The sequence below is a fragment of the Penicillium paradoxum genome (assembly GCF_028828445.1).
Source record: "Penicillium paradoxum strain IBT 22861 chromosome Unknown utg000007l_segment0_segment0, whole genome shotgun sequence".
NCBI classification, from domain to species: Eukaryota; Fungi; Ascomycota; class Eurotiomycetes; order Eurotiales; family Aspergillaceae; genus Penicillium; species Penicillium paradoxum.
This window is the reverse complement of record NW_026643185.1, coordinates 4,220,240-4,247,709: the sequence shown is the minus strand read 5'-3', so window position 1 is coordinate 4,247,709 and position 27,470 is coordinate 4,220,240. Positions and strand designations below refer to the sequence as shown.

At 47.3% G+C, this 27,470-nt stretch overlaps 9 protein-coding genes across 9 annotated transcripts; 4 read left to right on the top strand and 5 right to left on the bottom strand.

The window, feature by feature from the left end:
- Positions 1-4,067: 4,067 nt before the first annotated feature.
- Positions 4,068-5,966, bottom strand: N7457_009098 (putative MFS multidrug transporter; the record flags this gene model as incomplete). Its single annotated transcript, XM_057180141.1, has 5 exons — positions 4,068-4,411; positions 4,473-5,146; positions 5,201-5,379; positions 5,440-5,697; positions 5,769-5,966. The coding sequence occupies 5 exons, from the start codon at positions 5,964-5,966 to the stop codon at positions 4,068-4,070; spliced, it is 1,653 nt and encodes a 550-aa protein (XP_057028527.1).
- A 401-nt stretch (positions 5,967-6,367) lies between these two features.
- On the bottom strand, positions 6,368-7,679 carry N7457_009097 (methionine aminopeptidase MAP1; the record flags this gene model as incomplete). Its single annotated transcript, XM_057180140.1, has 3 exons — positions 6,368-7,012; positions 7,066-7,464; positions 7,545-7,679. 3 exons carry the CDS (start codon positions 7,677-7,679, stop codon positions 6,368-6,370), a joined length of 1,179 nt encoding a protein of 392 aa, XP_057028526.1.
- Positions 7,680-7,934: 255 nt separating this feature from the next.
- On the top strand, positions 7,935-9,942 carry bna4 (kynurenine 3-monooxygenase; the record flags this gene model as incomplete). Its single annotated transcript, XM_057180139.1, has 3 exons — positions 7,935-8,130; positions 8,449-8,663; positions 8,737-9,942. Coding segments are annotated over 3 exons (1,617 nt in total), but the record flags the coding sequence as incomplete, so codon positions are not given.
- Positions 9,943-10,230: 288 nt separating this feature from the next.
- N7457_009095 (WD40 repeat domain-containing protein) lies at positions 10,231-12,066 on the bottom strand (the record flags this gene model as incomplete). Its single annotated transcript, XM_057180138.1, has 1 exon — positions 10,231-12,066. The coding sequence occupies one exon, from the start codon at positions 12,064-12,066 to the stop codon at positions 10,231-10,233; it is 1,836 nt and encodes a 611-aa protein (XP_057028524.1).
- A 779-nt stretch (positions 12,067-12,845) lies between these two features.
- On the bottom strand, positions 12,846-13,483 carry N7457_009094 (cornichon family protein; the record flags this gene model as incomplete). Its single annotated transcript, XM_057180137.1, has 4 exons — positions 12,846-12,938; positions 13,002-13,068; positions 13,130-13,285; positions 13,380-13,483. 4 exons carry the CDS (start codon positions 13,481-13,483, stop codon positions 12,846-12,848), a joined length of 420 nt encoding a protein of 139 aa, XP_057028523.1.
- An 865-nt stretch (positions 13,484-14,348) lies between these two features.
- N7457_009093 (putative ATP-dependent permease ADP1) lies at positions 14,349-17,681 on the bottom strand (the record flags this gene model as incomplete). Its single annotated transcript, XM_057180136.1, has 2 exons — positions 14,349-14,585; positions 14,637-17,681. 2 exons carry the CDS (start codon positions 17,679-17,681, stop codon positions 14,349-14,351), a joined length of 3,282 nt encoding a protein of 1,093 aa, XP_057028522.1.
- Positions 17,682-19,323: 1,642 nt separating this feature from the next.
- Positions 19,324-21,824, top strand: N7457_009092 (membrane copper amine oxidase; the record flags this gene model as incomplete). Its single annotated transcript, XM_057180135.1, has 4 exons — positions 19,324-20,449; positions 20,513-21,332; positions 21,434-21,668; positions 21,735-21,824. 4 exons carry the CDS (start codon positions 19,324-19,326, stop codon positions 21,822-21,824), a joined length of 2,271 nt encoding a protein of 756 aa, XP_057028521.1.
- A 671-nt stretch (positions 21,825-22,495) lies between these two features.
- Positions 22,496-23,881, top strand: N7457_009091 (uncharacterized protein; the record flags this gene model as incomplete). Its single annotated transcript, XM_057180134.1, has 3 exons — positions 22,496-22,528; positions 22,612-23,075; positions 23,146-23,881. The coding sequence occupies 3 exons, from the start codon at positions 22,496-22,498 to the stop codon at positions 23,879-23,881; spliced, it is 1,233 nt and encodes a 410-aa protein (XP_057028520.1).
- Positions 23,882-24,709: 828 nt separating this feature from the next.
- On the top strand, positions 24,710-26,795 carry N7457_009090 (uncharacterized protein; the record flags this gene model as incomplete). The annotated part of the gene is made up of 3 exons (XM_057180133.1): positions 24,710-24,731; positions 24,794-25,578; positions 25,632-26,795. 3 exons carry the CDS (start codon positions 24,710-24,712, stop codon positions 26,793-26,795), a joined length of 1,971 nt encoding a protein of 656 aa, XP_057028519.1.
- Positions 26,796-27,470: the final 675 nt, after the last annotated feature.

Sequence of the window (27,470 nt, the reverse complement as noted above, 5' to 3'; positions counted from 1 at the left end):
ACTAAGCTATACTTCTTAGCTTTTATATAAAGGGATCTTACGTCTATCTATAGCTTCTACTAGACGGGTACTTATTATATATATCTCTTCTAGGTTCTCTTTTACCTATTTCTAGCTTACGAAACTCTAGATTACGCTACTATTTATTAATATCTTAGCTACTCCTATTAAGGCTCTAGTCTTAATATCTAATATTAATACGTTATAGATAAGTACTCGGTATACTTCTTTACGTTCTCCGAAAAGAACTATCCCTAATACTATAAAAGTCTATAATATAGGGTCGTCTATTTTTTTAACTCTTCCGCGGCTATAGTATTTATTATAGCTTTCTTATAGTAGTCTTTTATATAATAGCCTAGCTTATTATAGAAGTTATAGAATTTATTATCTCTATTTTAGTCTTATTTAGACCCTATAGTAGCTTTTCTACTCTCCGTAATAATCGTAGCTTACTATATAGGGAAAGCGCTATTTCCTTTAAAAGGTCTTCTACTAGATCTATATAAGTCTATAGTATTTCTTAGCGCTATCTTCTTAGTCTCTCTAAGATATAATATCTTACTTAGTATTACTTTCTTAATTTAGTTATAGAAGGCTACTTAGTTATCCTATTAATCTATAGCGGGGGCTATAAATCTCTTTACTTCGTCTTATATCTCTTTAATAATACCTATCTCTAAATAGTCGATTCTTATCTATCTAGTTAGTATATCTTTTAAGCGGTTATAGAGTCCGGTAAGCTTTAAGGTATATTAATATATATCCTAATACTTAGCTTACGTTATCTACTACTAATTATATTTAGCTTCTTACTATATCTCGATAAAGTTAGTAACCTAAGCGAGTACCTATATTTCGAAGACCGACTAAGTAAATATTATACCTAGATTATTCCTATAGTATTTTATCTATATTATATTAACCTTTAGCGCTAGGAACTTAGTTACTTAGTCTACTTTATATATATCGCTAGTAAACTAGTTAGGGTATCTATTCTAGAAGGCTTCCTAGTTTAACTTAAAAAGATTATATTTACCTAAACTCTTAGCTTTATATATTATTATATTATAGGGTATATATAGTTCCCTTATTTCCTTCTAATAAGATAAGTAGTCTCTAATACTTCTTTATAATATAATTAAGTTTATATAGATAGTATTAAGTAGTTAGTAAGTAGTTTAGTTAGTAGTACTATCTAGTAAACCTTAATAGATCTTAGATCCTTATATTCTCGCCTATAGGATTACTACGTTTTTTTCTTCGTCCTATAGCTCCGTACGGATCCTATTTTTCTCCTTTACTAAAGCTAGACGTCTTTTAAAGGTCTCTAACTCTCGGAGTTCCGCCTCCTTATCTACCTTAGTTAGGGTTATCGGATCCGGCGGGTTTCCTCCCTAAAGGTTATCGTCGACTCCCTATATCTCTACCTCTTCTAGTAGGGGTTATAGGGGTCCTAGGACGTCGTTCGTTTCCGCGATTAGGGCTAAGGTTCCCCTTAGGCGGTCGCTCGTACGTTAAGTCGTCGATATTACGTATTCTAATAGTCTAGTTTAATTAAGATTTAGCGATTAGAATGTTAGGACCGGCGTGTTAGCGGGTCCTAGTAGGTAATATAGAACTAGAGTGAAGGAATAGTAGGGTGCTAGTATATTTATAAACTAATCGCTAAAGAGCTAAGTTCTCCTAATAGTCTCTATATAGATGACCTTTAGCGGGTCACGGGACTAGGTTACCTAACCCGGTAGGACTTAGTCTCCCTAGTACGGTCTCTAGCGGGGGGTTATACTACCCCTACTAGGTTATGGGTTCTAGGTCACTAGACTAGGCGGGATCTAGCCTATAAGGCACTCTCCTAGTAGAGGGTCGTAATATATATAAACTATATAATAGTTAAGATACTAATATTTTTAACTATATTTCGTAAAGCCTACTCCTTATCTATTAAGATAGTATATAGGCTAAAGTGAGAGGTAGTAGCTAGAGTGGTATCCTTAAAGTTATATATTAATATAAAGCTAGATAGATAGCTATTTTCGAGTATACTTTATAGAATATAGGGTATTAGGGGACTAGCTACTAAAGACTCTAACTCTAGGGGATTAGCTATAGTAGTACAGATAAGTATTAGTATACTTATACTACTACTAATAGCTATATAGATATCCCGTAGCTAGCTAAGTGCCCGATTATAAGTAGCTTCCTTCTCACTACTTAAAAAAGTATAGGTAATATAGAAGATCTTCCTAATAGAAGATACTCCTACGATATTTAGTAGGGGTATCTTCTATTTATTAGTCTTATACGTATAGTCTATCTATAAAATATACGGATAGATATATAGAAGCTAAAGACTAATTTTATAGACTAAAAAAAGGGAAGTAAGGGAGTTATTAACGGTATTCACCTTATACCTAATAATCTAAGTACTATCCCTTAGGAGATCTATAAGAAGGGCCTATATCGGGGTACGTCTAGCGAGCTATTTTCGCGTTATACTAGCCCTAATATTATTAATATTATAGGTACGTAGATATAAAGTACGCCCCTCGGCCTCGGCCTACCCCCGAATACTACTTATAATATAATAGGTAAAGATACTATCGGTAATCTAGGTTATAATAGTAGGTAGGACTCGCCTTCGCTTACGCTTTCGGGGGATAATTATAGTTAACTCGTTAACTATACTATAATTATAGTAGGAAGTAATAATTTTAACCTACTAGATACCGCCGGTAGTAAGTCGAAGGTTACCTTTAAAGGGGTAGGAAGTTATATAACGAACTCGCCTTCACTATCTATTTAGGGAGGCCCGATTAGTCCGATAACCCCGACTACGGCTATATTAGAATTATATCTTATTAAGTACGCTACGCTAGGTAACGATTAGGAAGCCTAGCGGGAGGGACTATAAGTTAAGGATATCTAACGCTTTAGCTTTTACGGCTTAGATACTAATAGAGGTAGTATTCGTAATTATTTAGAAAGGGGGTATAGTATCGGGAAGGTTAGGGGGTTAGGGGTCTATAGTGTCTAGTCTATCTATATCTATTAGATATAAGTAAAAATTTATAAAGCTATACGTACTAGGGCTTACAGTTTAGGAGGTAGGCTAAGCTAGGGTAAGAAAACTCGATTAGTACTATCTTTAAAAAACAGCCTCTATTTTACGATTACGTGACCGATTAAACCCTATATCACTAAACCCTCTTTTTTAGTAGGAAAAAACTCCATTTTTGCACTAGAACTTAATCAAATCAGTATCTAGGAATAGCCTCATTTTTGCACTAAACCCCTTTTTTAGTAGGAAAAAACTTAATTAAATCAGTATCTAGGAATAGCTTCATTTTTGCACTAAACCCCTTTTTAGTAGAAAAAAACTCCATTTTTGCACTAGAACTTGATTAAATTAGCATCTAGGAATAGCCTCATTTTTGCACCAAACCCCTTTTTTAGTAGGAAAAAACTCGATCAAATCAGCATCTAGGAATAGCTTTATTTTTACACCAAACCCCTTTTTAGTAGAAAAAAACTCCATTTTTGCACTAGAACTTGATCAAATTAGCATCTGCGAATAGCCTCATTTTTATATGGTAGTGTAGATGGCGTGCGAGATTCTATGTTCGCGATAGCGTGCCCAGATAAGATTCGGGGACTGTCCGAAATACTAAGGGAGTACCATATTAAATACGACAAGCTGTGAATAAATTATGGCCAGTGGGAAGTAAATCGTAAAAGGCTTAGCGCCCTAGGTGCCCGTAGTAATTTTGGGTGCCCATAGTAGTTCTCTATATTTATATACTGTGTCATCCCTTCAGCTGATCTTGGGCACCTATTTGTGTAGCTTCTGATGATGTTTCTTGGAGATTTCATATTCAGATAATTTCTCAAAGATGCAAATTATATGCACTTAACGGCTCTTTTGGTGTATGCATCTTATGAACATATGCAATTTACAATCCCTGCCCTGCCAATGCTAGATTGACCATGCATGTTAACTTCTGTGCGAGTTGTGTCACTTCGAACACAAATCTGAACGATTTTGAATGGATAGCTTCGCCTGTGGATTAGCGATTGAGTTTGCTCTCGCGGATAAAAAAGCTGCTCAACAAAGCGAAGAACACCACACAAACCAAAAAGCTGAATCCCTTGTTAGTGGACCAGCCATAAGAGTTCCGGACAATCCTGGCAGTTGCTAGGTCGAGGGTTTTGATAAAGTCGAGACTTTCCCGCACCCCTTCAACGATCTGATCGATATTCTTACTATCATGTAGACCTATTTTTAATTGATTCCGCAGGATTTGCTGGACGACAGTCGATGTTAAAGATAGACCTATCACAGATCCCAACGAGCGGAATAGATAGGAGCAAGCAGTGACAACAGCCTGGTCTTCTGGAGTCGCATTTGATACTGATGAAGTGGTTAGCGAAGTTCAAACGTCCTTTTTAAAAAATATCAGGCAGAAACTTACTCAAACCAATCAGGGTTGAAGTGACGCCAATGCCATTTCCGAACCCTGAAAGTACCATTCCGCAGATCATTGGGACTGTACTCGCCACCAAGCCCCCAGAGAACAGGTATATGCAGAACACACCTGTTGCCAGGGATGTATATGCACCAACTGTCAGCCAGTAATACTTGCCATATCTCTTCATCAACACGCCTGCAAACAAGGAGCCAGATACACCAGCCAGAATACTTGGCAACATGCGAAGTCCCGCAGTCGTAGCCGACACACCATCTACCGCTTGAAAATATAACGGGATATAGAATAAAGCGGCAATCCAGCCCCCGAAGCTGAAGAAGTTACAGCCATAGCAGGCAAAGAAAGTTCGGTTGAAGATGATGTGCCCAGGAGCAAAGGGTTCGGCTGCCAGATAAATCTCAACCAGGATGAAGACCACGAATAAGACAGCCGAAACACTCAATGAAGCGATCGTCAAAGGTAACTTCCATGACACATTACTGCCACGGTCCAGACCGATTAAGAAACCAAGAACTGCGCCAACAAGAACCACTGCGCCAAGAAAATCAATGCGACGCAGCTTGGTTTTCCAGTGGGTACTTTCGCGAGGGGGCAGCTTGAGGAAGAACGATACGGCAATGAAAGCAATGATGCAGAGCGGAAATTGCGCTAGGAAGGCCCTAGAGAAAGATGTCAGATGATGCGAGGAGACGGGGATCTTGCATCATTCATACCAACGCCAGCCAATATAGTCGGAGAGAATGCCACCCAGTGGTGCGCCGGTACCGGCCCCCGTGGCATAAATAATATTGATAATACCTTGCCACACGCCTCGATCACGTAGGGGAACAATGTCGCTCATTAAGATGCTAACAACAGTTGTCATACCACCGCCGCCAATGCCTTGGAAGACCTATTCCAAATCGAGTCAACATTACATGATTTAGACCTGGGATGATTGTGTGAAACATACACGAGCAGCAATCAACTCATGAATATTTCGCGCCAGACCGCAGAACAAGCAGCCAATGCCAAAAATCGCATATGCAAAGAGCAGACAAGGCTTGCGACCAAAGATATCGCTCAGCTTGCCATATAAAGGCTGGAAAGAGGTTAGGGTCAGAAAATATGAAGTAGCAATCCAGCTGGTCAGATTGAGAGCCTTGAGATCGCTACCAATTTGGCCATAACTGGCCATGATAATTGTTTGGTCTGCCGCCGCCAAAAAGATCTATAAAACCTGTTAGCCTGGATGATGATTACCGAAAACGGAATGAATAAGATTTGGAATGAACGTCATACACCCAAGGAGATTGCTGGCACAATATATTTCAGTTGCTTCTGAGCATCAGAGAGCGATTTTTTGGCTTGCTGCTCCGTTTCAACTGGGACCCCGGATTCCACATTATGATCTGTAATCGTGCCGTTGGAGACGACGCTGTTGGTAGAAGCAGAGCCTAGCAACGCGGATGTCTCGGTAGGAGGTGTTTCTGGAGCCATTTTCGAGACTTGCGTGTCGATTGTCAGATTGCTCCAGGTTTTAGAGTCAAAACACTTGACTGAACGCCTACGAGGAAAGAAAAAGTACGGAGACCAAGAGCATCCAAAAGCCTAAGCATTGCACGTGCCGATAAGAGACAGCCCCCCCTCACGGGCTAACCCGCATTTCCCGTTTCGGCCAATCAAATACCCCCATTCTTCAGACTTATGCCGCGTTGCCGTTGAATATGCGGCGGAGTCGGCTACATAACTACTATGCATATACTAGCCCTATGGATTGGAAAGATGATTGTAACGGAGAAAATATACTAGGCATTGAACGGTCGTAAATTCAGTTGTCAAGTAGGTATCTGAACGTAAATGCAAGTCTTTCCAATTAAGCAACTCCTATTTTCCTGCATTTATGCGGTCGAGGGCATGGGAACTGGACCACCGGGTGAGTCCGGCAGGCGGGCAGTCAGAACCTCAACACCGTCCTCAGTTACGAGAAGGGTGTGCTCAAACTGGGCTGACAGAGATCCATCCTGGGTGGTGCTGGTCCAGTCGTCGGGCCAAGTGCGGTCACGGTGGGTACCAATGTTGATCATGGGCTCAATGGTGAAGCACATGCCGGGCTTAGCAGTTCCAACAGCCTTGTTCTTAGCGTAGTGAGGAACGTTGGGCGCACAGTGGAAGAGCTGGTTGATGCCGTGGCCACAGTAGCTTTTGACGACACTGCAGTTACGGGACTTGGCAAGCTTCTCAATAACATTGCCGGGTTCGCGGAACAGCATGCCAGGCTTGACCAGGGCAATTGACTGGTCCAAACATTCACGCGAAGTTTCCACCACTCGGACGGCATCGGCGTCTGCAAGGGCCTTGTCTCCAACATAGTATGTCTCGTTGATATCGCCGTGGAATCCCTTGTGATACAGAGTGACATCAATGTTGACAATGTCTCCGTCCTGCAAGGGACGTTGATCGGGAATACCGTGGCAGATGGTCTCGTTGACCGAGGTGCAGACGGACTTGGGGAAGTTCATATAGTTCAAGGGCGAGGGGTAAGACTAGGGATACAGGTCAGCACATGATTTTGGAGCAGGGCAGAAGGTTTTCGCACATCGCGCTCTATACAAGCCTTGTGGACAACCTCATCGATGTAGTCCGTAGTGACACCAGGCTTCAATTCACGGGCAGCGGCATCCAAAACCTCACGAGCCAATCGGCAAACTGTGCGCATGCCCTCCTGCTCCTCCTTATTCAAGATGGTGATGTTATGACGGCCGATGAGTTTCTGCTCGGAACGGGGAATGCCATCACGCGCATAGTCCGGGTGTGGGATCGTCTTGGGAACGGTTCGCTTGGCGGACAAAGGGTAGACGGGCCTCAAAGAGCCGGTGTAGGGGAAGGATGGGTACGGGTTGAAGTTGCCGGTAGCTGGATCTGGTTCAGAAACTACCTTCGGAGGAAAAAGATTGGTGAGGATATTACTCTTTTTGTGAATTGTCTTGTGTTCGCTCTGAAGTAGATAGTTAGCGCTCAGTCTCCCGTAGAAATGCGCATATATTGCGCTCATTCCAATTATATCGTAGTGCCTACCCAGCTTCGCTTGAAACAGTCCTGCGAACAGAAAAAGCTGTCCGTGCCGCTCTTCAAACATGTTGGACATTGCAAGGTTCCTGCGTCGTTAGGGCAGTCCACACCCCGGCATTTGCGGTTCACAACTTCAGCCATACTGAAATAGCAGAAGTACAAATAAAAAAAGATTGGAAGAATATCTATGAGAGGGTGGTCTGGATACTGCCGGCCGAATCTTGAAGAAAATCCCCGCCGACCCAAGGCGATATGAGACCATACCGCATTTGGACTAGTAAAAGCCTCCTAGGGCAGCAAGGCATCAATCAGATGACTAATGTCGATCTAACCGGGCCCGGCCTCAGGTGGCAGGACAGACGGTTTTAGGCAGTCGGAGTTTATTTGGCAACAGGGGCCGATCTCGCAGCACGTGATGGAAACCCTACTCCTGGATTTCAAATTAAGGTCTCTGGACTTTGGATCACCAGTTTTGTGATGGCGATTCCAAGGCAGAAAGTGGTTGTTGTGGGTGCTGGCCCGGTGGGGTCGTTGGCAGCACTATATGCTGCCTCAAGAGGCGATGAAGTGGAAGTGTATGAACTTCGCGGAGGTATGTTCCTTTGCTTCGTGTGACCTTTGCTTTTTCTTTTTTGCTTTTCTTTTTGGCCTTCTTGCAGCTGCCATTGCGAACAATTCCGCTGTATTTCTGTTGTGTGAGACTACAAATGCTTTGGAACGACGATCGGCTTTTATAAGGAAACTATGTCTCGCAAGGTCCCTACTTCAACTCTGCAATTCCGAGGAAATGGATACAATAATCCATATCCACCTGCGATTGTCATTGAGAAGCCTCTACACCTTGCTCTGGCTCAGTTGTGATTCATTGCGAATTCTTCCGAACTGACGCCAATAATTTCCGCATCCGTAGATCTCCGGGACCCTACGACCGTGCCCTTGAACTTCACCAAGTCTATCAACTTGGCATTGTCCGAACGTGGAATTACGTCCATGAGACATGCTGATCGGGATGACTTGATCAACAATATTCTTCGTGAAACGATCCCTATGCATGGGCGGATGATCCACGGCCGAGACCGAGGTGATCTGTGGGAAGCTGCACAGGCCTATGACGTTCACGGCCGGGTATGCAACGATCACCAGCTTGGCATTTGATATTGATGCCTATATGCAAATCATAGCTAACCACGAGTATTAGGCTATCAATGCAATTGACCGAGGAACCCTCAATAATGCACTCCTTGATGAGCTGGAGAAGACACCTAATGTCAAGCTATTCTTTAATTACAAACTGACTGGTGCGGATTTCCGCACCAACAAGGCCTGGTTTGAGCGCAGAATTCCCGGTGAAACACCCATGCCCGATGATGCGGGTATAGCTGGTCGAGTGCCGGAGATTGAGGTCTCCTTCGACTATCTCATCGGCGCCGATGGGGCACACTCCGCCTCTCGCTTCCATCTAATGAAGTTCGCTCGTGTCGATTATCAACAAGAATATGTAGACACACTCTGGTGTGAATTCCGGATCCCGCCCACAGAGAATGGGGACTTCCGCATCTCGCCAAACCACCTCCATATTTGGCCTGGACAGGAGTTCATGTTCATCGCGCTACCATCAGCGGATAAATCGTTCACGTGCACTTTGTTCGCGCCATCCTCGCATTACACCGACTTAGAGACCTCGTCGCAAGATCTGCATGATTTTTTCGACTCCCACTTCCCCGGCGTGTGTCCTGAACTAATCTCACCCGCGGCATTGAGCGAGCAGTTCGCGACAAACCCACATCTCCCGTTGATCAGCATCAAGTGCAAGCCCCACCACTTCAGCGCTAGCGTTGTCATTATTGGTGATGCAGCGCACGCAGTGCTACCTTTCTACGGACAGGGGCTGAACGCCGGTCTCGAAGATGTCCGAGTCCTCTTCGAGCAATTAGACAAATATGGAGTCTACGACCCCAGCTCCAGTGTCTACACACGTGGTCTCAAGCGCCAGGCGGCTTTCCAAGCCTACACAGACCAGCGTTGCGCCGACACGCATGCTATCAACGATCTCTCGAAAGAGAATTATCTTGAGATGCGTGCGGGTGTCAAATCACCGCTCTATAAGCTGCGCAAGACCATCGAAGAGACTATCGACCGCCATTTCCCGTTCTTTGGCTGGCAAACGCAGTATGCTCGTGTCAGCTTCAGTAACCAGCGTTATTCGGAGGTCGTTGAAGCCGTTCAGGGCCAGAGCCAGGTGCTTGGTCTTGGTTTGAGTGGGGCTTTCGTTGCTGTCGTTGGTTCTTTTTCTGTGTTCATGTGGATGTACCCTCGGCATTTCTCGCCGATGGGGTGGATTCGATGCTCGCAGCATCTGGCTTGTGTCGGACTGAGGGCGATTCGCAATTTCATTCATGTGTAAAAACAACACCGTATTGGATAGATGGATGTTTTGGTATTTATGTGACGATATGCATGATCTTCGGTGGAGATTTAGTGGAGCTATGTCTTTGCGTATGCATACCTACATGTAGTCAGTTCATCTCCCAAAATTCAAGTGCTTTGTTATAGTAATGAGAGCAAGAACCGAGGTGGAGTGTCATAATTTGATGAAGAAAATTACGATAAAAAGTATCCGAAACAGGAAATTCCAAGATCGAAGTCTGCATGCTTTATTAGACTGGTATAAAAACCTAACCATAAAATACACTTAATCCCAATATCTAATAGTACCGTCCAATCCACCAGTGACAACCTTACTCGATTCCTGGGGATGCCAGTCGAGACAAGTAATAGCGCCGCCTTCCTTCCCACCTGCCTGGATCTTATGGTACATCTTGCCAGTCTTCCAATCCCAGAAGCAGACATAGCCACCGCTGTCACCAGAGGCAAGGAACTGACCATCAGGAGAGATCTTGAGGTCCACAGCGTATCCGGAAGTATTATGTCCAACAAAGCGCTTCTTTCTGTTCTGGCGGAATTTGTCTGTTGCGCCATAGACGACAATCTGGTTGTCACCAGACTGGAAAGCGACATATTTGCCATTCGGGTGGGCGGCTGCGCGGGTGAGCGCAAACATGTAGGGCTCTGCGATGAACTTGATCGGGACCGGGATGCCGTATTCCCAGGCACGGAGTGACTTGTCGTCTGACGTGGAGATGAAGCGACGGTTGTCGTCGACGAAAGTGAGGGTGTTGACAGCTGCCAGATGGTGGTCGTATTCTTGGACCAACTCGCCAGACCGGGTATCGAATTGGACAATCTTCTTGTCGGACATACCAGCGAGGAACTCGTGTGAGTGATCTGCGCCAGGGTTGAAACGGACGACATGTGGTGTCTTGCCAGTGGAGAACCGGCCAAGGCACTTGCCATATTCGGTATCCCAGAGCTTGATTTGTCGATCGTATGAGCCTGTAAGGAAAGTCTTCCCTGAGGGGTGGAAGTCTGTGTCGGAGATTGCCTTGCTGTGGCCGGAGAAAGTGCGCAAGAGCTCCCGAGAGTGATACACATCCCAGAGCTTGGCCTTTCCATCTGCTGCCGATGAGAGCAGCAAGTGGCCGGAGTTGGGGATGAACCGAAGAGACGTGATCGGCTTGGTGTGTGACTTCCAGGTTTGAACGAGCTTTTTTGGCACGTAGTTCTTGGTGGTGCCAGGCTCTTGGCGCAAATCGATATCCAGATCCTGGGGCACGTGCATATACGTCCGGCCCTGGTAGTCGTACTGCTCTGAGCCGTGGAACTCGGTAGTCTCTTGCTTGGAAGAGTCACCCTCGTAGTCGGTAGCATCCTTGCTCATGGCGGGCATGGGCTCCGTGGTAGTCAGAGTCTCGTCTTCTTCGACATATTCCTCGTCGCTACCAAGGGGGCGCTCATCACCTTCCTCAACCTCCACATAGTCATATTGCTGGTCATTTTGATATTTTGCCCAAGGTCCCAGGTATGCACCATCACCTTCCACAACGCTGGAATCGCCCTTCTTTTGGCGTTTTGTCCGCCAGTTTGCGGATGCGCTCTTGGTCGGCTTCATTTGCACAATATCCCGACCTCCGTATTGGGCAACATTATCGAGATTGCCGATGAACTGATCTGGTCGTGTCGGGTTGCGCGTGTATCCCAAACTCTGGAAAGTCCGATGTTGCGCAGCAAATGTGGACTCGCTAATAGCTGCTTCTTCAGCAAACCCAGTAGGGACATTCTTCCTTTTAATACCATTTCCCGGGCCCGCTGGTTTGAACGGGTTCATGGGACCCTGGGAGGGCCTTGTGAGATCATCGTATGTGGCATTGAATGTGAGGGCTTGAGAGGAGGCGTTGGCGAGAGTCATCTGCATATGCGCTTGGTCCTGTAGGGACGTTAGTCTTATCTGTACATCATGACTGAGGCGCGAAGACCGATTAATTGCAGGGAAGAAAGTGAACCGGGGTGACCAAACCTCTGTATTGACTTCTGGTGCAGCAACGATCTTGGTTGCGGTCGTCACAGGAGTGGGCACAGCTGTGGCGTCGTCGTCGCTGGAATCATACCCAGCACCTAATAAGGCGGACATGATGGATATATCAGAGAGAGATACTATGCGCAAGCTTCAATCTTCCTCTTGCGGCAAAGGTGTAGAATGTGGTTGCTAAATGCTAAATGGTGGAGGATGGGAATTTTACGGGCGTCGGGAGAGCCCCGACACGAAGGCCGCGGAACAGCCACCACAGAGCTACCTACGGAGTACACAGCTCTCGATCGGCTCCAATATAGACGTGTTTTCAATGTTATTCCCACTGAGCTCTACGATTAACATCTTGCGATTAGAATAGATCTCAAATGAGAAACAAGTTAAATGTTAACAACCTTGGGTATCGTACGCTCTTCATTGCCAACCGCACGGGAGGTATATACAACTTAACAGGCCGAGGACACGGCAAGATTAACACAGAAGAAGAATCAAAGACAAAGCAAAAGATAGCAGAAGAGGTCGCACCACCCGCGAGTCAATCATACAGTGCCCCGAATCAACCCAGCTCACGCCCCCGGCTCGAGACACCCCAAGGGAAATATCTATTACCTCTCATCGCTGCACCCATACTAGCAAGACATCTCAAGACTGAAAGAATTCGTTGCTCATCCATAGTCATGATTGCCGAAAAAAAAACCAAGGAACCGTGACAATATACCAATTCATAAGGTATAGCAACTGCCTTCGGACTATTCCAGAGGGTTGTGATTGAACAATGCCCAGAAGACACTGGTCCAAACTCAAGACAACTCATCGATAGACGGCACCTTGGTCTAGCCGGAACCACCATGACGCATCACATATTCGGTCTTTGTACGCAGTCAGTGGCCCTCATCGCGGATCAGGGCAACGATCATGCTGTAGAGGTAGAAGAAGAACATGAGGAGGTGGAATCCGAGCTTGATGAATGATTCCTAAACCAAAGAATTGAGTCAGCCCATGGCAACCGCAAGTTGCAACTTGGAAACCCAACTGACCTTCTTGTGCACGTTTAACTTGCGGAAAATCTCGGTCGCATCCAGTAGGTGCTGGTTCTCGTAGATCCTTGTTCCCAGGTTAGCTATATGCTCAAGAGGATTTGCGACTCGGGATGCTTTCAACATACTTCTTGGCGTTGAACAACACAAGGGGAAGGTTCAGCACAAGAGCGAGCCAGTACCCGTTGATCAAAAAGAGGAAGGTCAGGAATGCATGGACAGCGGCTTCGGGGATGATGTAGGCGTTGAGGCGGTTGCAAAGGTCGATGGGGTTGATATAATCGCTGAGAAAAAGGGGAAGTGTTAGCTTCTTTTTTTTCCACCAGCACACAGCGACCAAGAGAATGTGCTCCCAGAGGAAGGCTAGAAGGGACTCACCATTCAAGATCACTGTACATGATCGTGAAGAACACCTGGAGGAAGAGGTTGACGGCGTTGATCAACACCGACAACAGGTAAAGCCATGCTTCGCCGGACATCATGGATGCGAGTTTTGACTTGCGTCAGGTACGATGAAGAATATTTCAATTGCTAAACCAAGGATATGAGTAAATTGTCTGCGCCGAGGGTGGTTGAGGTCAGGGCGGGTTGAGGCCGGAATTGGAGATGTTTGTGGGGTCTGCCCGAAGAAGGCAGAGGAACCGCGAAGAGTCCTCACGGAAGGGGTCAGAGCTCACTCACAAATAAGTTGGAACACTCAAATCAGTGGGAGAGGGAAACAGAGAAACTCGACAAACTGAGGCGAGAAAAAGGTGTGAAGCTATGAGAGAGGAGGTTTCGATTAGCGAACTGCGCCCGAACCTGAACGGGTCGGCGGTGTCGGCGGTGTCGGCGAGGGCTGGCTATCATTAGCGCAAACCGCAAACGGAGGCTGGTCTCACTTACAAATGGACTGGATAAGAAGCAGCCCCAGGGAGACCAAATTTGAAATAAATTGCTGCCAGTTGCTATTGTATTATTGTGGACTGCTTTGGTTGACCCCCGTACACCTGCGCATGACAACAAGCTTTGCAAGAGGATGACGTTGGGCACGTGCTCTGTGTATAAGACGAGGTCGGGACCAATCGCAATGAGTTGTTGATGGACTACGTGTCAGTTGTTTGTTAAAACTTGAACAGTTGAATATAACTCCATGTAGACAAAGTCTATGTACAGAAAACAAACTATAGACCGTAGCACATGAGACTTCATGCGCCTCTAGAGGGCCACTCTTCATCATCTTTTCAGAGATTATAGAGCTTGCTATATTTCGGCCATGAACAAAAGCAAAGTCGTGACAAAGAGACAAAAGATCAAACGAAACGCTCTCAGTGGTATCATACTATAGAGAAACACCAACTGACTGGCTCATCGCTTCTCAACAAGTAGGAAATGCATTGCACTGTATGCAATGATGATAAAGGCGCCGGAAATGACAGCCAGCCCGATGACATCGCTCCAATAGGCCTGAGTGTTGAAGCCAAATGCACTCAAGATAGAGGCACCGGGGACTTCAATATCCAAGCCATACTTGTGGTCAATCAGGGTAAGGAAAGTCACTTCATTGACAATAAGGGCCTCGAAGCCATAGTGGAAGATGGACAGCTGTTACGGATATTAGTTGAGAGAAACCAGTTGGGTTGGAGGAAAACTCACACTTTGCAACCATAATGCCGATTTGGGAATCGCATCGTGATTCAATAGGAGACCAGCGAACAACAAGCTGAAAAGCATCACTAAACTGCCGATAAGATTGGCGACTCCGCCGTCGCGGAAAATGATGCCGATAAATAAGCAGATGTTGGCTGCGGCAAGATTGAAAAGCACCAGAACAAGTAAAAAGCGGAAGAACTCAGGCCATGCCGGGATCAGACCCGTCATTGGGTAGACGATGATGCCCATGATGATAGGAGGAATTAGCCTCAGAGGGACAATATCGAACACAACCTTGGATGCAAAGTATGTGATCGGATGATAGTAACCATTGGCACGCTCGCGCACAAATAAAAGCCGCTCTGAGGAGAACACGTTGAGGCTAGTCAAAGTGCTGAAACCAAACAGGGCTAGGACAAAGAAGAAGAGACCAAGGCGATTTTGGAAACCCTTGATATCGTCGGTGAGGCCGTAAAAGAGGTAGCCAGAGAGGACCGCAAGCAGGATGGCAATTGCGTAGTGGGTAAGCATCAACATCGGGTTTCGATAAAGATTACGCCATGTCCGCTGAGATAGAATGATGAATTGCCGTGCCAGACCAACTCGAGCATAACCCTTGGAATGAACCGTAGTGTCCGACAACATCGGGGAATTCGGTGCTCCATTGGCAGCCTGTGCATTCTGAACAGCGGCTGTAATTTCTTCATGAACCGAATGGCAAACGTCAGAACCAGCGTAGCTAGCAACCAGAATGTCAAGATCGCTTTGGCCGGGTGCCGGAGGAGGTAGCTGGTCGGGATCATCAAGAATCTGGGGAGGAACTTGGCCTTGTTGACGAGAAAGACGCAGCCACTGTTGATGGTTTTCAGCTACATCCAGTGTAGCACTCTCGTCGTCGGTCTTTGGCGTGATTGGGCGCTCGTTATGTTGCCTCCGGGAGTAAAGTTGACGATCTTGTTGCTGCTTGAGCGAAACACGCCGTTTGTTTTTGGGCCTCCAGGTTGCCTCTGCGCCGCTTGAGTTTTCTTCGATGCTCTGGATTGATGCACTAGTGACGGACTTGACAGCCCTGAGGCTGCTAGATGCAGTCTTCGGTGGGCCGCCAATGTGCCCATCCACAGAGGACCCTACTCCGTCTGCATATGATGAATGTGCGGCACCGGCGTGCATAGTTAGATCGACAAGGTAATCCGCAATGTTGAATCCGGGTGGGCATGAGTAGCCCACATTGTCGAAATACCGCTGACAAGATGAAAAGGGACCAGAATAAACAGTACGTCCCTCAGCAAGAAGGACAAGTCGGTCAAAGAGGGCAACGATGTTTGAGCGCGGTTGGTGAATGGTGAAGATCACAGTGCGGTTGTAAGTTTTCGCCAGCGTCACCAGACACTCAACCACGTTAAACGCATTGTAAGCATCCAGTCCACTAGTGGGTTCATCAAGGAACAGAATACTAGGACTAGTAACCAGCTCACAGGCAATGCCAACCCGGCGCTTCTCTCCACCAGAGATGCCACGGCCATTGCCTTCTTCTGATCCAATTAATTGATCCTTGATATGGTAAATGCCAAGCTGTTTTTCCACCTCCAAGACTCTCTGCTCTTTGGCTACCCGGCTCATGTCCCGTGGAAGTCTGAGCAGGGCACTTGTCAAGATGGTTTCATGAACTGTCAAGGTGGCAAGCATTGTGTCTTCTTGGTCGACAAAGCCAACCATGGTTCTAAAGTCATTGTCGTCAATTTTTTCGCCGTTGACATAGAAATTTCCATTTACGGAGCCACGCTTGTTCTTTCGAGCCAGAATATCGAGGAATGAGGTTTTCCCAGCACCAGATGCTCCCATAATGGCAGTAATCTGCCCCGGGATGGATGCTCCTTGGATACCAGAGAGAATTTCCCGGCCATTCAAAGTGTAGGATACATTGTCCCAGTACAAAGCTGCGGGGCGGTAGTCTGCCAGGAGTTTGGCAGTTTCGTCATCTGAATCGTCCGAGAGAGACAAGCGAAGATAGCCTCGGCGCGCAGCGCGACGGGACAAATACCAGACAAGTAAAATGATGGCAACCACAAACAGTGAGCACCCCGCGATCACGCCAGCAATAAGTGGGGTGTTTATTTTCTTGATAGGCCGCTCGTATCCCGGTTCATCGGTCTTGTACATGCATTCTCCCGAATCGCATGATAAGAAGATGCTAGGATCTCCAAAGACGCCCGAAATCAATCCATTCATTTGTGGCTCAGAGAAAACACTCTTGGTCCCTTCTAGGGTTGATTTAGTGTCAAAAGTAGCCGGGCCTTTGATCATCTGATCAAGGAAATCGCTTAGATCGATTGATCCATTTTCACCGCACAGGAAACGGCCTGGAATGCATTTGCACTGTAAGTGCTCACACTTATAGTGGGTTGTGTTAGAGCTGTAATCCGTTTCCATATTCCACTGGCAAGTGTCTAGGCCGCAATAAAAGGACTCCTTTTGGTCAACCCAAAACTGGAAGCTACAAGTTTCATCCTCTGCCTCGCAAGAGAAGGTCACCTGGGGCTTGCGGCCGTCAAGCTGTTTCAAGATCGCACGGTTGGTCACATCACACATCTGGAAGTTCTCTTTGACCGTGACACCTTGCTTATGACACACGCCTCCTTGGTTTTCTGGCATCATCGCATTGCATGCATCATCCGAATCGCAGACATTGCAGTTGATGCCTTTCCAGCCATCCTTGCATTGACAGGTCTTGCTATTACGCTGTGGTCGGTTCAAATCGTCGGCCAGCGAACCACACAGGGGGACCGAGCAGTCATCACCTCCAAAACCCGGTGGACAAGAGCATTTGCCGTTAAAGTTATTGCAGTCCGCAAAATGAGTGCAGTTGTATTGATCTAGCTGGCAGTTGAAGCATCCTGGGCACTCGGGACATCCGGGCGGTCGTTCACCAAAGAGGGAATACGATTGTGTGGCGAGATTTGCGTCGGAAAATTCAGTCCATGCTGCAGCAGATCCCAATAAGGGGGTAAATGTAAGAAGCGAGAGAGGTATTGCGCCAGTCAAGCGCATCTTGTGGGAAAGAAGGCAACAGCCTGTCCGGGTACGTAGCGATACCGACAACCGAGGAAGGAATGTGGAAGCTGCTAAATTGATTAAAGCACAAGATCGGACTGGATTATATGGTGTAAATGAGACAGAGGCAAGCTTGGAAAGAGACGCATTCCGTTGGGAACTGAAGCGGAGAGAGGGTGAGATTGGCCCCCAGCCGATGACGCGGGCGGAGAAGGGAGAGGCTGGGTTGCTGCATAGGCGTCAGGAACCCGCAGATGATACCCGTGGACAAAGTGATGGTTGATGGTTTCTACTAGGCAAGTTTAACCTTGGTATTTCTTTCACTTGACAATATCTCCATCGTTTTACATTTATATCCAGGTTTACCAGAATAGTGACTCCCTTCCAATGTTCCTACTTCTGGCCGGTTCCGTCTCAATGCGGGGAACCGTACGGTCGTTCTTGGCGGCGAGTGTGCCTCAGGCCTCATTCACGATGTGAACATGCAACCTAGATATGTATTCTCACTGAATAGATCAGGTTCATACACACAGTGAAGCCGATGAAGATCAGTCACGACAGCCAAACTTAGTTGTTTGACCGAGAGCCATTTGTTGGGTATAGGTACAAGGGGCTTGGATCCAGGATCCTAGAAGCAGCAAGGCCTATGAGTAAGAAAACAAGGAATCGATCAGACGGCAAGATCCGATTTTCTGAGACTTCTTACTTCTAGGGATCAGACTATCAACAGGGCATTGATCCTCCTTATTGGGCCCAACCCGGTTGTTGGATCAGATATCAATTACTCGGACTGTCTTGAGATGAATTTTAGAGTCAGTGGGGACTATATAATATACACCAAGGGCTGCTAGCTTGCATTTGATTCTCTATCCTATTCTATGTCTCAAGTTAGCTGAAAAGGAATTCTCCAAATCGTGAAATATCCAAACGAAACAGAAGAACCCAGGGCAGTGGGTTTGTATGTCGAATTCGTTGAAAGCAATTTGTCCTGAAGTAGGATCCCTTGGTCAATCTGTTCAATGGCAATACATAGTATTTTGCAAGCAAAGCAGACCTACAAGTCCATGTCGATCGGTCTTGCCATTCCGATCGGGTTTGCCATTCTTGGTATAAATGACCCTGGCAATACGGAGTTGTCATTGGATATTTGGGTCCACTTCCTGCTAGTCGATATGATCTGCACGGGAATCTGCTTCGTTTCGGCGATTAAGGAAGGTCTGGGCATTATTCTTACGATTTAGACTGGGAATATGGAAAAAAAAAAAAAGAAAGGCTAGCGGAACAAATATGCTCAAATCTGATTGGTAGACAATAAATGCAGTATGATAGGTCTACTGCAGGTGGAGGGATGGCTGAATACATGTAAACTACTATATGTAGGTAGTACGGAGACCTCCGTACCTAGCTCCTGAAGATGAATCCATGAGGAATTAAGTAGTCCGTAGTCCTATCATATAAGTATGAAGGCCTCCCATACCTTGATCTTCTTAAATTAGAACTCGATTTCTCCTTTTTTTGAACCATGTGGTCGAACTTACCTCCACGGCTCGTTGTGGGAGCAGCAACTGGGGTGTTGGCTATAAGCCTCACTATACTCCTTTTTTGGAATGAAGTTCAATGGTTCCTCACACCACGACAAATGAATCAAACACACTCCTCGCTTTCCTCGGCTGCTGCTAATTTTTCTAATCTTGCTCCTCGCCAAAATATTTGGGCAGATTTGACCGACCGGGAGGTTGTGGACGTTCTCGCACATGTCCACTCTGTGACTTCGAACCTCAATCTCACAGCCGCTGTGAATGCTTCACTTTGGGACAATTTCGTCCATAGAATTGAAGTAGCTCAGCCCTCCAAGAAAGACGCTCTGCCGTTCATCGCCGGTAAATCCAGCAAACCACCACCACGATTCGCGCGGATTGCCGTTCACCATGGTACATCCTCCGAGGTATACTGGGACGAATACCTTGTGGGTCCATTGCCGGTGTCGGAAAACACAACCATAAAGCCACTTGAATATAGTCATCGGGCGGAGTTAGAACATGCGCGGAACCTGGTACCGGATACACTTTCGTTCAAACAGTGGCCCTACTCAGTCGCTGAGTCCGTGGCCGATATCACTCAAGATCTCCTGGGAAGCACAATCAATGCAGGCAGAAATATCGACCCAGATGGCCTGGAGCTGAACTATCGTGATCCCTGGGTCGAAGATGGTCATATCCTGCGCTGGTGCAGTTTCCAGCGGGCTGGCACTCGGGCTGAGGCAGGAACTCTTCTCCCACAAGGTCTTTACGTCAAACTGGACACCACGGGACGAGACTCAAAGAAATGGAAGGTTCTCAGATGGTATTATAACGGGCATCTTTATAACTCCACGGAGGAATTTCGCACTGCATGGCAATCGCCTGGATTTGAGAAATTGCCTCCCAACTATGATGGCCCCTGGACCACTATCGAAGACTTCTCATCTCAGGTGCAGGATCGAGATATGCCAGCTCCATTAGTGGTTCATCCAGGAGGCCCACGGTATCAGCTAGATCGCGAAGCTCAATACGTGTCATGGATGGGCTTTACCTTCTACTGGTCATTTGCGCAGGCAACAGGGATCACATTGTTCGACATACGCTTCAATGGAGAACGCATCCTTTACGAGCTAGGCCTTCAGGAAGCTATGGCACAGTATGCTGGTAGTGATCCACTACAAGGGACGGTAGCATATTTGGACAGTTTCTTTGGCTTGGGCCGTGCAATGTTCGAATTGGTACCCGGTGAGTGGCACTTCACTTCAATAATCACCCGATGATATGATTTCCTGAGTTGACATGGAACAGGTTACGACTGCCCCACTTATGCAGACTTCATGGACACAACTATATATGATGCTGAGCGCACTCAACAGCGACGGAAGTCGATATGCCTGTTTGAGTATACGGCGGATTATCCCCTACAGCGACATTCGACTTCATTCTTTGTGACGATTTCTCGAAATAACTATCTCGTGCTGCGAACCACAGCTGTAGTTGGAAATTATGATTACACTGTTGACTACGTGTTCTATCTGGATGGAAGCATCGAAATCAAACTACGGGCCAGCGGATACATCCAAGGTGCGTACCTGATGCCCGGAGAGAGCCAGGAATATGGGTTCCGTGTCCACGATCAATTCGCAACAAGCATGCATGAGCATGTCATCAATTTCAAGGCCGACTTTGACATCCTTGATACCCGAAATACTCTCGTCAAGGTGAGCATCGAGCCAAAGACCAAATTGTATCCCTGGTCGGAAGGGAAAGCATTGCCCACTATGGGGCTCAACAGAACTCCAATTTCGGAGGAAACTGGTCTCAATTGGCCCGCAAACTCACAGGCTATGTATATTGTGACAAACAATCAGTCACATAATCAATGGGGAGAGACTCGGGGTTACCGTATCATGCCTGGCTCGGGAATGGGCACACCCGCGCATCTGGCATTCGAAGGTTCTCACGCGCTAGGCAGAGCGGCACCATGGGCTCTGAAAGACCTTTGGGTCACGAAGCAGAAAGACGACGAGGCGAGGAGTGCCAGTCCACGAAATGCATTCAACACTGATCAACCCATGGTTGATTTTAGCCAGTATGTTGATGGCGAAGAAATCGAACAAGAAGATTTGTGAGTGATATGACCTTGTCGTCTCTGTAACCATGTTACCACTGCATTCTCTTCCCCGCCGCCCTCTCTGTCAATCTCACATTGTTTACAATCTTCAACAGGGTGATATGGTTTAATCTGGGGAACCATCACGTACCACACTCGGGTGACATTCCCAACACCCTGCAACACACAAGTGCCAGCTCTGTCATGCTTATGCCATTTAATTTTCACGACCGCGACGTCAGCCGCAAGAGTGCACAAGGAGTTCGCGTGGATCTTGCCGGTAAAGGTAATGGAACAGCGAAGACCCAGTATTTTGGGCACCACTACGAGCATAAATTTGTTTTAGATGAGGTCAGTCCAATTCCAATCCGAATCAGAACCATATTTCATGACAGATTAGCTAATGATTGGTTATAGAGCGATGTGGTGCCTAACTTGACTGCATATGGCGCCTCAGAACACCGGGTGAGAAAATTTCCATACACCGAAGATATGCTGGCAATGTGAGAGGTCAAGGTTACTTCTCAAAAACCATTGAGCCAACAACAAAGGTATATGTTTGCGTCGATGGGGACTGAGATATCGGATCTCATCCTCTCATGTACAGTTCGCTTTATGTAAAATAGTCGCTTTGTGTAAATTAGAATAGTTATACTAAACATTTTTATTCGGTCCTTGGGACTCTGATACCTCTAGGAAAAAATGTGCTACTTCCAGTCATCTGAATCAAGGATTCTAGGAGCTTAGACGTAGTTATGTCTGTTTCAAAATCGGACTACCACACACTAGGAGATGAGAGCCCAGCAAATCAATGTCAACCTACAAATAATGCGGACCGTATTGTATTGAAGGCTTCTATGCAATCAATGTGCCATTTCTGTACATACATACCTACAGTAGGTACCTAAGGTTGATACCATCTCGCGCGCCCATTGGTGGGCTCTCACGTGAGTGTTCTCCATGGGCCTATGAGGTCAACCAGGGACAAGTGCCGAGGCCCACCCATGGGTCCATTTCTCGAACTTGCGAAAGCGGCCGCTTGAAGAGAACCTCCCCTCCAACATAGGAAGCTCCAGCACTTGGAATACATTCAGCTGAACATTGGCAATTCCCTGGATGAGTAGACCAGCTATTACCCAATCATATCTATAATCTTCATATTCCTCGCCGTCTTCACCATGGTCAAGATTAAGCCCTTCGCAGTTGAACAGGTACCACCCCGCATTATTTCATGACTGGTTTCTTCCAAGGTTGTGTTGTTGCAAAATTATACCCATTGCTAAGCAAATACCAGTGGATGGACAAGTATGAGACCACGGCTAAATATAACACCGCTGAGACCTGCTGCGCGTCCATATCCGTTGACGATCTCCGCGCGCTGTCCGATGACAAAGAGTCCAACCCTCTCGCCGAGCTTCAATCAACCAAACTCACATATGGAGCGATCCGCGGTTCCGATAAGCTACGAACCACGTTGTCCAATTTATATTCCGTGAGGGCACCGACCCCATTTTCAAAGGATAATATCTTGATTACCGCTGGCGCAATCCAAGCGAACTTCTTGCTGCTGTATACGTTGGTTGGACCAGGGGACCATGTCATCTGTCATTATCCAACATATCAGCAACTTTTCTCTGTTCCTGAATCAGTGGGTGCTGAAGTCAGCTTGTGGAGATCCAAAGAGAAAGATGGGTGGCAGCTGGATATTGAAGAGCTGAAAAGCCTCATCCGCCCCAACACGAAGTTGATTATCGTAAAGTATGATATTACACTGGCATGTCCAAAATCTGGCCGATCATGCATTGTCTAACCATCATGCTCATTATAGTAACCCGCAAAACCCAACTGGCGCGATCATCCCGCGGCAAACTCTTGAGCAATTGATAGAAATTGCCCGCGAGAACTCCATCATAATCCACTCTGATGAGGTCTATCGACCGATCTTCCACAGCATCAGTCCAGCAGACCCGAAATTCCCGCCCACACTTCTCTCCCTGGGATACGAACACACCGTGGTGACAGGGTCGGTCTCCAAGGCTTATAGCTTAGCAGGGGTGCGGGTCGGTTGGGTTGCGTCGCGCGACAGCTCTATCATCGAAGCTATTGCTAACACTCGCGACTATACAACTATCTCGGTTGGGCAAATTGACGACGCCATTGCCAGTTTTGCACTTGCGCCGGATTGCATCCATAATCTTCTGAAGCGAAATATCGATCTTGCACGGACTAACCTCTCTCTTTTGGAGAAGTTCATCGACTCCCACCGCTGGGCATGTGAGTGGATCAGACCGCAAGCTGGTACCACTGCCTTTGTGCGCTTCAACAAGATGGGCAAACCAGTCGACGACGTCGCTTTCTGCGAAATGCTTCAGGAGCGCACTGGCGTGATGCTTGTGCCAGGAAGTCTTTGCTTTGGAATTGGAGAAGATTTCAAGGGCTATGTTCGTATCGGATTCGTCAATGAGACCGAGATCCTGGAGCAGGGATTGGACGCATTGCGGGAATTCATGGAGGATGGTTATGAGGATGTCCCAGCGGCGAAGAAGCCCTCTGTGCAAAAATAAATACTTCTTGTGAGACGTAAATAGACAACGGGGAGTTGCAGAGTATATCGAGATTCATACTAGCCCACATTGTCTGTCTTTTCTACTCCGTTGGCCCCAGTAGTTGGAATTTAGGCGTCAACATACTCGGATCCACCCGAAGGATTAGGGGAACGGGTGGATGCTCCTAAGCCTACTAACGCGTGATCGCCCGTGCGTCGTCTTGGCCAGGACCTAACATACGGAGCACTGGGCTTTACTCTGGGAAAACGGTGCGGGGTTGGTGAAACTCGAAAATAAGCCGAGCCCATGTGAAGGTATACATCGTGTGTCGCAAGGAGAAGAGAATGATCTAAAAATGGTGGGGATTGGTGGGATATTCTGAGTACAGTGAGTGAAACCACCTAAGGAGTATATAGGCACCTAATCGATATCCTGACTAGCTCTCCCGAGGAAAACAGAATCAAATAAGGAACAGAGTGAGTGGAAGGGGCAGGTATCAACTGGGATGTCGTTAGGTCGGGGATCGGCACACCCGCTGCCGAGGCACGTTACTATCTCACTTCCTGTTGCGCAATATACTTCTCCACCGTTTCAATCACACGATTTTGACTGGATGCAGCCGGATTCCCTCGATTAAATTGACTATTTGATCGTTTCACTTTCACACAGTGGTCCCCACTCGAAAGCCGAGGTGCCAGCTCAGGAACCCCTATAACACACGGTTCCCTCTGCCAAAGCTAGTTTCGAAGCTGTGATACCAACGCCCTGCAATCCACCCCTCTCGTCTCATATCTTACTTGCGATCATACGCCTGAAAATATTTGATCTCGGATTTACTTGGTCATAATGCCGTTGCCAGCGTTGCCAGGTAGGTGATGACGTATGGCGTGGTTAGATGTTGGATGTTTGGCTAATACCTTTGCCTCCCAGACATTCCGTTGAGTCTTGCACTCCCCGCTGCGGCGACCACACTCGCGTATCTCAACGCACGATGGTCGGTTTCCTACGATTTGAAGCTCATCAAAGGAGGGTTGACGACGGCTATGAGAGCCCATTTCGCTGAACGCGGCGACCGCCTGAACCTCTTCTACGTACTGGAGTCCCATGCGCTCAATCCTAAAACCGCCGACCACGAATTTATCGTATACAATGGCCAAGCAACAAGCTTCCACGAAACCTATCTCATGGCCCTTCGCTATGGAACCTGGTTCAAAAGTGTGCACGGCATCAAGTGCAAGGAGATCGTCGCGATCGACTTCATGAACTCGTCCACTTTCATCTTCATGGTGCTGGGACTTTGGAGTATTGGGGCAGTCCCTGCATTTATCAACTACAATCTGACCGGCAAGCCGCTCATACACTCTATCCGGACGTCCACTGCAAGGCTCCTGATAATTGACGAAGAAGTCCGCCACTGCTTCACGGCAGAGCAGGAGGAAATCCTGACATCCCCGACCTTCCGTGATGGCAAGGGGCCGATTGAGATGGTCTTCCATACCCCAGAGGTGGAAGCAGAGATTATGGCCATGGAACCTACCCGAGAGGACGACAAGGTCCGCAGAGGCGTGATCCCTCGCGACATGGCCATTTTGATTTACACAAGTGGTACCACTGGACTTCCCAAACCCGCCATTGTCAGTTGGAAGAAGTGCTGGGCTGGTAGTGTGTTCATTCAAAGTTGGATGAATGTGACTCCCTCTGACAGATTCTTCACGGTAAGCTCTGTCCAAAGTACAAATATTTCTGTCTAAACTAACTTCTCAACCAGTGCATGCCCCTCTACCATAGTTCCGCCACTGTGCTTGGATTTATCACTTGTTTGATGAGTGGAGCGACCTTGATTGTTGGCCGTCGTTTCTCTGCGCGTAACTTCATCAAGGAAGCTCGTGAGAATAATGCGACCATCATCCAGTATGTGGGTGAAACTCTGCGTTATCTATTGGGTGTGTCTCCTGAAGTTGATCCGGTGACTGGCGAGGATCTTGATAAGAAACACAACATCCGGCTGGCGTTTGGAAACGGATTGCGTCCTGATATTTGGAATCGCGTCAAGGAGCGCTTCAACATCCCCACGGTGGCTGAGTTCTATGCCGCCACTGAAGGTACCGCGGGCTCGTGGAACATTTCGTCCAACGACTTCTCCGCCGGTGCTATCGGCCGAAATGGCGCTCTAGGAAACATCATTCTTGGTCGTTCCTCTGCCATTGTGGATGTTGATCACGAGACACAGGAACCATGGCGGGACCCCAAGACTGGCCTCTGCAAGAAGGTTCCCCGGGGTGATCCTGGCGAGCTACTGTTCGCCATCGATGCAACGGATCCCACTGCCAATTTCCAGGGTTACTTTGGCAATAAGAAGGCGACCGAAGGCAAGATCATCCGTGATGTGGTCAAGAAGGGGGATGCCTATTTCCGGACGGGTGACATGGTTCGATGGGACAAAGATGGCCGCTGGTTCTTCTCGGATCGCATAGGCGATACCTTCCGGTGGAAGAGCGAGAACGTATCCACCAGCGAGGTTGCCGAGGTTCTAGGCTCGCATCCTGAGGTGCACGAAGCCAATGTTTACGGCGTTGCTCTTCCCAATCACGATGGCCGTGCCGGGTGCGCAACCGTCGTCTTCAAGCAGCAGATGGCAAGCGGTAAAAGCTCTGAGTCTGCACTAGAGCCCGCGGCTGAGGTACTTAACAGCTTGGCCACTCACACTCTCCAAAACCTACCCCGGTTCGCGGCCCCGCTGTTCTTGCGGATTGCACCTGAGACGCAGGCGACTGGTAACAACAAGCAGATGAAGCATATTCTTCGGACCGAAGGCGTGGATCCATCTCTTGTGTCGGCTAGAGACCGACTATACTGGCTCCAGGGAAATACCTATGTTCCTTTTGGACAGAGGGACTGGGATCGATTGAATGGCGGTCAGGTTCGACTTTAAATGATCTGCTTTCCTCATGGTCATTCCTACTTTTTGTCCCTTGTTTTTGCCTCGCTCCTTTAATCTCATGACTCTTCTTGTTCACATTTAGATACCCTCGACAGCCCTCAATTCAATAAGACATACAACCCTTTGGGGATCGGTGGCTTAATATCAATCCCAAGCTTACGTGTATGATATAGTCTCTGTAGGTAAAGACAGCCTTTGATACTAACAAGTAAGAGATCTCGCGATACTCTGAGGCCTAAGGTCGCTGAGAAAGCTTAGCTACTCATGACGTGGATGGGAAATACGTCAGGGTGTCTGGGATAGTCTCATGCCACGAGAAAGGCAACCAACGCAGCGCTGCAGCCCTTGGGAAGGAAGTTACAATAGGACTTTGGAAGGCAGGCACAGTGGAAGTGTCTTCGAGGCAAGAGCAACCCTGAGATGCTGCCTGAGGGGGAAAAAACGTTAAGAAGGTAACAGAAAGGGAAGGGCACAACCAAATGACAGACCCCCAGCCCCCGTAGCTCAGACGGAAACCCTCGTTCTGGACTGGACGTTGAGTGAGGCTGGGAGTTCGATTCACGGCTAGACCGGGTTGCCGATCTGTGAGTTCGTCTGACACAGGAAGTACGTAACTCCCACTGAAAAGGGGGCTTCCTGGGGCCTCAGCGTGACTGAGCGAGGTGT